General features: G+C 41.9%; 1 protein-coding gene across 1 annotated transcript; it reads right to left on the bottom strand.

Annotated features, from left to right (window-relative positions):
- Positions 1-580: 580 nt before the first annotated feature.
- Positions 581-10,602, bottom strand: cdk8 (cyclin dependent kinase 8). Its single transcript, XM_073488890.1, has 13 exons — positions 10,157-10,602; positions 8,682-8,757; positions 8,116-8,226; positions 6,269-6,409; positions 5,151-5,208; positions 4,931-5,062; positions 4,669-4,812; positions 3,848-3,917; positions 3,566-3,638; positions 3,312-3,409; positions 3,049-3,127; positions 2,742-2,900; positions 581-1,658 (listed from the first exon to the last, which is right to left on the bottom strand). Exons 1-13 carry the CDS (start codon positions 10,282-10,284, stop codon positions 1,533-1,535), a joined length of 1,395 nt encoding a protein of 464 aa, XP_073344991.1. The 5' UTR covers positions 10,285-10,602; the 3' UTR covers positions 581-1,532.
- Between the last annotated feature and the right edge of the window lie 880 nt (positions 10,603-11,482).

Genomic DNA, 11,482 nt, shown 5'->3' on the forward strand with positions numbered 1-11,482 from the left:
AAACGTTCTTTGATTACAGATTCTCAAAGGTGACGATTTGCTGCTTTTCTTTATATGTTTGCAGGTTTTGGATTGTTGATCAGACTTCATCGTGTTCTATGGGAAATTGCAATTGCCTTTATTCACTATTTTCTGATGTTTTATGGACAAACTAATGAAATGATTGAGAAATAATTGTTAGATTAACCAATGATAAAAATAATCCCTTTGTGCAGCCTTATTTCATACAGTATAGTTCTTTAAGTAAACAGTTATTGTAATATTGGCTGTCTTAAAAAACATAGCAAATGGTAATTATAAGCAACGGGCAATTCAGGGTTCAAAAGCTTTCCTTGACACTGGATGTTGTCACAAGCGGCAACATCGATGTCACCATAAAACTGATCCTTCCAACAATTTTACCCACATTTCCTGCCAGATATTGCAATTTGTATGAACTCTTGAGAAATAGACAGCAGCTCCAGCGTTGTGAAGCAGAAATGGCAAAAGAAATGAAGAAGATGTCATTAAAGTTGCAAAAGGTGAATACATGCTTAAGTTTGCATCACTCATCAGTTGCTTGCGGAACATATCAACAATATCAATGTTTTCCGTTTTTATTGTCAGGATACTTGCTTCATGTAAAATATTTCAATACAATACAGTACAATGCATGTTCCATCTGCCATCCTCCATGCGATTGGTTGGTTTTGTCATCATGTTGTAAGGCTTGCTCAGAGCATACAGCAGCTGAGCGCTCAGCCAGCGCAAGCTGCTTTGCCACTCTTGCCATGGAAAAAAAATTAAACATGAAAACAGATTAATTTATAAACTACTAAAATCTTTTTTGTCACCTTTTTTTTTGTCCTTTCTGAAAACCCTCAATGCCACAGCTGTGGGGGCTCCACATCCTCCCAGCATGCTTCACAGCAGCTCAGTTCAGTCCTCAGCTGAGGCCCTCACAGGGCCACACACACAAAATGAACGAACAGACAGACAGACAGACAAACAGACAGACAGACAGGAGGACAGTCGGACAGGGATTCTGTCACCGCTGGCAGTCACATAGCAGCTTTCAGTCTCATCCAAACTTCGACGGGAAGATGGTAGGGCGTAGGTAGAGGTGTGGAGACAGGTGGAGAAGACGAGGGGAGGAGATGACACAACAGATTAACATGTGTCCCCCCAAACCGAGCCAGCTTCTCTTGGCTGGTTTGATCACATCTGAGAAATGGAAACAGGCTGGTTCCACTCTAATATCATCCTTCCCATCCCTCCACCATCAGGTTTTGCTCTATAGCGGTGTGTCCAATACTGGGGTTACTGTGTGTGTTATCTTGAAGAAGTGTAGATTGTTGCCATTCTGACCTAACGGACTGCTGTAGACAAAGTGCCCTCTGGGATGGGGGGAGTGGGGGTTTGTTGCCTTGGACATCCCCACATCCCTCAGTACATTCGTTCAGGTGGGCAATGTGAGGGCTGTGTATGCGTGTATATGTGCGTATGTTGAAGTATGTGTGTGTGTGTGTGCATGTGGGTGTGGGAGGGGTGTCTCAGTAGCGGTGGGTTTGGTGGGAGTACTGGGGCGGCTGTTGGGAGGTAGAGGAGTATCCCATGCTGCTTTGGGGCAGTGATGTGCTTGGTCCAGGGTTCTGGTAGGCAGCATGTGGATTGGAGCGCTGCAGGGAGGAGGAAGACAATCATTAAATCCTGTCAACTACACTCTTTGGTCAAAGCTTTGGCTGACTTCTTATGATAATGCCCCCTTGTGCAACAAGGCTGCACAATATGGTAAGAAAATCTGATAAAAATCTGATTATTTTGACAGATATTGCATCTGCGTTATGAGTCACCACTAGTAGGAATGAGTATTTTTGCATCAAAATTTTCATTTTTACTGAAATAAAGTATTATAATCATCACGATCTGACAGTTACTGGGGTCTGTGTTGAACTAACACTTTTCCTTACATCTGGAGAACAAGATTTGTAGGTCAGGGCATTTCTGCAGCACTACAGTATTTCATCATATTGCTGTTTTGTCACACATTTTACCTTTATCAGAATTTGCACGTGGCCATATTGCGATTTCAATAATATTTCGAGTCATTGAGCACACAACAAACTGTTGGCCAAGTACTTTTCTTATTTTACCTAGTGAATGAGCAAATCTTGAAAAGCGTTGTATGTCTGCATCTGCCAGTGTCAATCATGATAAGAATAGGTAGTTGACCAAATAGTCAACCGATTACCTGCCTAGCCAATCAGATCAGCTATTCAGCATTTTTCTGATGATCAAAAACTTTCTTGTTATCTGATTGCAGATAAAATCAACTAACATAATCGTGCTATTTTGGCTCTGAAGAAGCATGTAATCTGTAAAGTAAGTAGTAACTAAACATCAAATTAATGTAGTGAGTAAAAATTTAAATATTTGCCTGTAAAATGGAAATACTTAAGTGCCACAAAAAAAGCACTTGAGTAAATGTAGTAAAAAAAACATAAAGAAATGAAACATGGAAAAAATGTCTGATTGCTGGATTGAGTGTATAGAGGGGGGTTAGCATCATGTCCTGTAAGAGGCAGTAATACACTGTTACACTGGTTGCCAGCTGCTTAATTACATGAACTAGATGTAATCCTAATTGTGCTACATACAGACAAATTACGCGTCAAGACAATGTGACAATGTAAAAAAAATAACCAATTGTCATAGTTCTTTTTATATAAGCTCCAGTTACAGAAAGGGGTCGAGAAACCTACCTGGTAGTCTGAGGTCATGATGAGGCCACCTGAGGTAGTGGTGGGCGGGACAACTCGCACTTTCTTCAGAGGCGGGCCCTGGGCGTGGCTGTTGTCAGGGTTGCCAGTGTGCCCCGCCCCGTTTGTGTGGTTGTTTCCCTGTTGCTGCTGCTGGTTTTTCTAATAGTGCAAATAAAAGATGATGTTCAGCTCTGTTGCGTATTTGCTACCTACTTGCAATGCTTCCCTTCACCTTTTTGTGTATATTCATGATATATTCATGCTGAACGACTGTAGCGAGACAGAATGTGGGACACGGATTTCTTACTTTGTCTGCCTTGTCCTCCGGCTCCTCCTCTGTTAAGAACTCCCTCTTGGGGTAGGGAATCTGGCAGCCTGCGAACACACTGGAGAGAAAACGCAAAGAGGCTTGTCAACTTATAACATTTATTCCCGTGACTCGGTGCCAATTAGCTAAGGGACCTTTTCAACGCGGTGGCTCATGTGACTGAAGTTAAAGGAGCTGCACAACATAAATAAACTGGATACAGGCTGTATAATGTATGGTTGTATGTGTGTGCCGTTACTCACTCAGAGGTGGGCAGAGGCTCCTCCAAAAAGTAGGGGTCCTGCATGGCCTGCTCGGATGTGATTCTACGGATGGGGTCCATGGTCAACAGCTTCTGCAGCTTTAATGAATTCCAGTAAATGTTAGCACCATTAATAGAAGGCGCATAATGACAAAGCAGTGATTGTCATGGAATTGCCTTCATAATAGTAATAAAATGTCTATAATTTATGCAAATTACATGCATTTGCTTAAATACAGAGGCATTTTCACTCACCAAGTGGAATGCTTTGCTGTCTGGTTTGACTTTATGTTTCTCCATGTATTTTATAAGGCTGCAGTTTGTGTATCTGTGATAGAGAGGGAGAAAATATATCAATATCATGCCTTCAGTGCAATTACCCCACATAAGAACAGAGAGCTATCACACAGTAACAAGTGCAAGTTGTGTACAACACTCAAAGACGTCTTTCCGCCAGCAGACATAGCACTTTGCTTTGCTCTAACTTTGTTTCTGATCTTTAAGAAAAACTGGGACAGCGATGCTCTGCAGACTCACGTGTTCCTCCTAAAGTCTTTCATCAGCGTCGAGTGTTCTGGCATCTTTTTGATGTCCTCCCAGTCTTTATCTGTCAAAATGAGGGAAAGACAGGATTACACGACGTCACACCCTCCCTCCCTTCAAGAACAGATTATTTAGGTTGTAGGGGTCTGGATTACAGCGTTTTTAAGCACAAACACTCATGAGTTCCCCTTGACAACCCCTTGTTACAACAATTGAGCTGAGTCATTTTTATATAACTGTAAATTATTTAAAAACTGCCAAAACAGCACAAAGGGATTGTTAAAATTTGCCCCGATGCAAATTTGTAAGGCTTGGCATCCTGCAGAATCAAAACAAAGATTTGTCAGACATGCTGGTGAGTTACACAACTAGAGCAGCAGCGATGGTAGAAGGGAAGAGAAGCAGCTTAAGTGAACTGGAAAATATAGGCCCAAATGTAGCCCTGCAAGTAAAAGTTTCTGTTTATGACTTGGCTTCATCTATCGTGTCAGTTGATGTTCAGAGCCCACAGATCACATTACTGCCTGAAGAAAAAACAGAAAAGAAAAGACCAACGAAATAATCTGCCTCTGCTGGAAACAGAAAGTGCTTATCCTTCCACAGCAATTTCCACTGAAAAAGGCAACACAGCAGCTTTGGGCATTTTTGTATAATAGCAGCGAATAGCATTAATACATTGTTTGGAAAACCAGAAGTAGTAACTTCCTTTAATGTCACAACTAATGCATCCCCTTTTGAAGCAATTTATGTATATTATTCTTAATTCAGCATGTATTAATGATTTTAAATGGAGCATTTTCCCACTGGACTCTCACCAGCAGGGAAGCCCATGACGTTAAAGATGCGGTCCAGCTGGTCGTGGTGGTATGGGTTACTGGTCTTGATGTCCTCCTGGCGACAGTGGAATATGGGCTCAGACGTCAGCAGCTCCGCAAAAATGCAGCCAATCGCCCAGATGTCTGACAGAGAAGCAGAGCAAAAGCCAACGAAAGCTGTCACCAAAGTCAGCAGAACTGGTTGCACACGTTTAAAGAAGCTGGGAAGCTGCGCAGACAGATGGTGTTGCACAATTCTCACCGATGGCTTTGGTGTAGTGCCGAGCCCCAAGCAGTAGTTCAGGTGCTCTGTACCAGAAGGTGACCACCACGGGGTCGAGGTCGGCTAAAGGCTTCAGCGGTGAATTGAAGAGACGGGCAAACCCCATGTCCGCTGCAAGATTGACATTATAATCAGTACGGTAAAACCAAACTTTAACAGGAAATGACTTCACATTTTTAAAAGGAGACAGTATACTTACCAATCTTTACTCTACCCCTCTCTGGCCCTTCCCCCATCACTAAAATGTTAGCTGGTTTCTGAGGGAGGACAAAAGACATACAAATATTTGTAAACACGTTTCCACATTTCAAATATCTAAAAACTGACAACAAATCAACTGAGATTGATTGAGAGTAGTTTGGCCCAATGCTGTTTGGCCCAATGCTGAGGTACAATCCTGAAGATGGTGTGTATTAATTAAAACTTTGTTGCCGCCCTCTAGTGGACAGACAAACCCACAGCACCCCACAAGAGAGAAGGTTACCATTTCCATCTCATTTTGTCAGTTAATGGCAGAAAATTTGTCAAAACAAGCTGTTAGAACCTATAAAAAAACTCTACCACTTATGTTACAGAAGTAACTGCAATACTAGAACAGCTTGTAGGTTTTTCTTCTGATCATCATCAATACAATGATTTAAAATTACAGTTCAGCTCTCATGTGATAACCTTCCACCAAAACAACCATAACATAAAATGCAAAGGTGCATACAAGTGAGTAAGATCAACTCAAACCCATTTACAAAAAATCATTAAAAACGTGCAATATGTAAAAATTGGCCATCTGGTAAATTAGTACTCAAAACAAAGGCGGGGAACATATCACTAAAGTAATGTTAACTGCTAATTGCTGCTAACTGTAGCTGCCGTTAGCTAGTTAGCTAAGTAAGCTGTGCAGCTAGCAGTCCAGGCCGTGAGCTTGGATCACCAGGGGAGTGCTGGGTGCTTAAACCACGAGCACAGGAGCTATGGACTTTAACGGGCTGGGGCTGGCTAGCTGGCTGACATGCTGTCTTCAGAAAATGTCTCCGCCATAACTTCAAAACTGTTATTCCTTCACTTTCTGTGGATAATTTTGTCTGTTTTTTTAAACAAAACATCTTACATATTGCATCTTTAATCTACACATAAAAACATTTAAAACATGCGAAACTATATAACCACATGCAGGCTGACTGAGCTTCACATGCCTTTGACTGATTCTCTGCCTAATAACAATCTTCCAATCTCTCATCAACTGTTGCCTTGTTTCCCCTTCTACCCAAATATTTTCTCTCTCCCTCTCCTCTCCTTCCCTTCCCTCCCCAATCCTCTTACAAGGTCTCTGTGGAGGACCCAGTTGGCGTGGAGGTAATGGATGCCATCCAGGATCTGGTAGAGCAGAGACTTGACCATTCCCCTGGGCAGCTGAAGTGGCTTCTTGTTGGCCTTGGACGCTCTGTGGAACTTAATAATGTGCTACAGAAAGACAAGATAATAGTAATTGTGGTGTGTGCACACATGATGACTGAAATCCATCATTTTGTGTCTTTTGCTGCACACGTATGTTCACAAGTGTAAGTTTGTGCGAGAGGCGAGAGGCTGATGTTTGTGGCATGTGTTTCCACTTCACTGGGAGGGGAATGTGAGAGTTGCAGCTTTGTGGCAGAAAATGGCATTTAAACTCACTTCTGATACCCTGCCAACTGTAATGCAGCAGAGGCCTGACTAACAAATGTTGAATACTTCTTGGTGAGTGTGTGTGTGTGTTTTAATGAGACTTCGCAATGCATAATTAGCACCATTTTTAGCTTCCTTCCTTACAACTGCCTGATGGTGAATGTGTGTATATGCATCAGCAATGTGAGTAATTCTGCACTCGTGAATGCCTGTGCTTTTGTCTGTCGAAGGGAAATGTTTACATACATACAAAGAAACAGCAGAAGGCATAAAAATATTAGGGATGCACGGTGTGGTTTATTTTCAGCTGATACCGATAAACTGTAATTACTTACTTTTCATGGCCGACACCGATAAGATAACCAATAATTTCATGTTTTTGCATTATAAAAAGAAGTTCATAACATGTAGTTAATTCATGGCAGAGGGTTAGAAAGGATAGAGCGTAGTGAGCAAAAAATGTATAATGTAATATTCCACAGCTCAAATAACATTTGTTGCATCAAAACTCTCTCAGATGTTTGTCTGTCGAAGGTCTAGTACCGAGATGTTGTGAATAAATATAATTTTGCAAGTTAGACAGTGTGCAGGAAAAACAACATCCACAACAACAACAACATGTCTGGCTGCACTGACTCCCGCTACCCGGGTGCAACAGTTTGATGTCATGAGCAACAACAGCGAGTTGTACTTGTTCTTCTTCTTCCTCTTCCTTTTTAGGCCTAGTCCAGTTTTGAAAGAAAAATCTACGTCCAGATGAGCATTTTAACACTGTTTCAGGAAAAAAAACCCTTTTCATACAACACATATGAAAACGCATATCCCATGCTCATTCATCTGCACTGGGATGGTGTGCCATTGTAAACAAGAAGCAGATTGTATACTTGTATATGTGACTGCTCTTAAAAGAATCTACTTGGATAACTACCCCCGAATTTGTCTCTCTTTTCCATCACTGTATTATGAATGTCTATTTGAGGCTCTACATAAGGTCATAACACATAGAAAAAGCTTTGTTTTAAGAAATACCTGTGTACGTGTGGACAAGGGCTTAATCTTCTCTGTAATTTTTGGTGGCTTGCAAACCAACTGTAAAGGTGCAAACAGCCATCAACTGTATAGGAGTGTGTAGATGCTGCACTTGAAAGAAACGTGGCTTCATATCATTGGCTCAGTTTGTTGGCTAAACTTTCGCAGATACCAACATATAGCTGATAATATAAATTTGCCACTATCAGGACAACAATTTCTCACTCATATATATCACGCATCTCTAAAAAGTATAACCTGATTGTAAACTGTGAGTAAACAAAGAGTACAGTTTATACAATTCTCACATAAGTGGGTGGGAATCTGCAGCGTGTGTATGTGTGATTGTTTAAATGAACAAAGATATGATTAAAAATAAATTATACAGAAAATATCCTTTATGTTTGATAAATCATGCCATGCAGCTCCAGCGTATCTTGTGCGTGTGTGTGCGTGTGTGTGCGTGTGCATTTTACCCAGAGATCGTGTTCGGCGTAGTCAAAGAGCAGCCATACTTTACGGTCTGCGTGCGACAGGAAAACCTTTTGCAGTGAGATGACATTGGGGTGCTTCAGCTCCCGCAGCAGCTGCAACACACAAACCCAATCAGAGGACAGACCACACACTCTCACGGCAGAAATCATGAATGACAAATAGGCAATTAATGTGTTATAATTAATGCATGCACTAACTGTGGACTGAGGAATTTACCGTACTGATTAATAATACAAACAGAGGGCGGACACATCACCTGTATATCTGAATGCAATGCCATGAGAATGACGTGCAACGACACATTTGATGTTTGACCTTAACTTAACTGAATATGAAATGGTTTTGTGTCTAGCCTCTGTATGCATTACATTGAAAGTCTATTTCCTAACTTTCTGACGTTCTCTCTAGCTCTTGAGTTGTCCGTTGCTTAGTTAACAAGAGTTACTTTGTGAAGGTGATTCGAGCATTACATAAACCACCTTGGAATGGCATGAGAGTGTTTAACAGAGACCAAACAAAGGGACAGAGTAAGCCAAGCAGTTCTTACTGCAATCTCTCTGCAGGCTGACATGGAGATGCCAGTGCCTTCAATCTGCTTGAGGGCGTAGTCCTTATCATCCTTCCTACAAACAGAGAGAGGCAGAGCAACATCAACACTAGACCAGACTGCGGGCCCCCTGAGAGCTGTCTGCACAGAAACATAAAGGGGGGCACTTGGCAGCTGGCACAGGGACTCTGTGAAGAGGCCGAGTTGCATTACCTCCAGATTTGTGTAATCAAGCTCACCTCTGAGGCTCAAAACAATAGAGGGGGAGAGGAAACAGGCCCTGTCTGGCAGCTGGCGAGGGACAAACAGAGCACCGGGACTGGCTCTCACTTGAATGAATCGGTTACAACCCCTCCCTCCCCCTGGCCTAAATCATCTCATAAACCCATGCTTTGTGCCTCCTCAGGCCTCATCTAACTGCTGCAGCGCAAATTAGCTCAGAGTCTCATAAACAGCAGCCTCCTAAAGTGAACACAAACATCTTTAAACACTTTAGGATTCTTTTGTGCGGCTCCTGCTGCCAGTATGTCCGGGGCTGTGATAATGGGCCTAGTATGGGCCTAGAAGCTCAAGCGGCCTTCAGCTCTTCCCAGCAGAGATTGCATTAGATAAAGTAGGAAGGCGGGAATAAATAGGAGGTTTAGAAATGAAGGTGGGTGGTGCCAAGGGTTTAAGGTGCTAGGGGTCCAGCCATCGACTTTTGTTGCATGTCATTTCATGGCATCACTTCTTCTCTTAATCCATGTCATCGCTACTATCGACTGAAAGGCAAAAATTGCGGAAAAGTCAATAAAAGGGAATGAAGGTTGGGTTAAGTTTAAGTAAATGAGGACACAAAAAGAGCATGAAAGATTATACATTACAGATTGTATTATAAACACCAGTAAATAGTGTTTTAGTGCAAAAGGCAGACTAGCTTTACCGTATACAAGCACAAAAATTAGCTCTCATGCGCCTGATTCCTCCACAAATGATCAGTTTCTAACCATTTGCAAAAAGCCTTCAAGGTTATGGCAAAATTCAAACAGGTTGGTGTGGAGATATTAACTTTGAGATCATTACCAAGTGCTTACACATGCACCTGCTGCATCCTACATCACCTACAAATGCTACAGTAGTTTCACTAAATAAAATACTACCTACAACATGGGACAAACGAGTTGTCTGGGAAATGTTTCGACCAAAACAACAACACAGGTAAGGCAAACGTGAATCACAGTGTTGAGCCATCTGTCAGTGCTTTTACAGCCGTCACTAAGCCTCTTCAGCATCCTGACAGTGCAGGTAATATCTATCAGCTGCCCTTCACACTGATCTCTCTGCGTAAATGTCTAACGACGTGCCTCCTCTGCCGGTGGCACACGATTCCAGCCTTAATGGGAGAAAAATGAGAGAGGTAGTTAAGATGTATTTGGGAGAGGAAGGGGGCTGTCGAAGGGTTCACCGGCTAGAGGCCTTGCTGGTCATCAACTCACCCATCTTTTCTCTTCGCCTTGTATACATGACCGTAGGTGCCTCTTCCCACTTTGCATCCTTCGTACTCAAACAGGTCCTCGACACGCTCTCTTTCGCCGGTCAGCTTCACTTTGAAATCATAGTCCATTTTCACCACTGTTTGGGCTGAATGTACTCGCTCCTTCCTTTTTTAAAGCGTCGCTTGGGAGGCAACTAAGCTACACCAACGAGCTCGGTTTGGTAATTCGGCTAGTTGCCTTCCCCAGCGTGGCCCTTTCTCTCTTCAGCCCAGCTTCCACATCGAGTTTTCGGGTCAAATTGTTTGTACCGGAGGGGGTGCGCGGTGCTCGGTGGTAGTCCAGGTGGGAAACGAGCACGAAATGTATTCCTTTCTCTTGTTGCTGCGTTTCTCTCAGCCGGTATCTGCTCCAAAGAGACGCACTTCACTCGGTAGCGATGGCGTATTCGCGCACGGCACTGTCGTAAAACGTCGTGAAGGCAGCCCCGCAGGAGAGAAAGAGCTATAGAAAATGGGCAGACAGATTGCACCACGTGGATATTCATACTCGTAAAAATTACAGCTGATGTAAGCCTGCATGTTTATTCAATCATTATTATTATAACCAATCATTATATTAAAATAATACACCTATTCTGCCATGCTGTGGCATATTTCAATGCTATAATACAGGAGCATGAAGGCATATCTGCATTTTGGACTATTTTTTCAGTATAACAGAACACATTAATCATTTTTTAATAATAGCGAATAAGAGGGTTATAATTTATTCCTTATTCCTTAAGGTATGCTAATAATTTGAAATAATTCTTAGAAAGGGCTTTTTTTTATGTGCAACCTTCAAGCACAGAGACAATTCAAAGTGCCTTACGGAGAAAGAAATGCATTAGAACATTTAAAACCCAGAATAGATGCGAAATATTAATTTATGTAAATATAATACAATTAAATGGGATAATATATAATTAAATAATGTTATAGTGCAGTAATAAGTAGCCAGATTTAGAGAAATTTGTTACCAAAATTAAATAAAAACAGGAATTTTACATTTGATTTGAAAGTGGCTGAAGCTGGAGCACAAATAAAATCATCTGGAGGTTACAAGTTGCCAAAAAAAAAATATGATCAACTTAAAGTAGGCCTATTCTATTGTAGCATTGCTGTGGTTGATACCAAACAAAACATTCCAGTATGCTGGAGCATTATATACTGACTTTCCATTGGGAACTTCCATATCATCAAGATGTCCCAAAGGCTGTTTTGGCTGACCGTGTACAAGGGTGTGACAAACAAACAAAACAGACAACATCCTGAGCGGTGTTGGTCA

This window comes from Pagrus major, chromosome 19, assembly GCF_040436345.1.
Source record: "Pagrus major chromosome 19, Pma_NU_1.0".
Classification (NCBI taxonomy): Eukaryota; Metazoa; Chordata; class Actinopteri; order Spariformes; family Sparidae; genus Pagrus; species Pagrus major.

Bases quoted from the DNA above. Each gene is read 5' to 3' on its own strand.
- cdk8 (XM_073488890.1), bottom strand. From the start codon at position 10,284: ATGGACTATGATTTCAAAGTGAAGCTGACCGGCGAAAGAGAGCGTGTC. The intron at 8,758-10,156 runs GTGAGTTGATGA...CTCTGTTTGTAG, and splicing joins AAGGCGAAGAGAAAAGATGG to GAAGGATGATAAGGACTACG. The intron at 3,639-3,847 runs GTGAGTCTGCAG...TCTCTATCACAG, and splicing joins AAAGACTTTAGGAGGAACAC to ATACACAAACTGCAGCCTTA.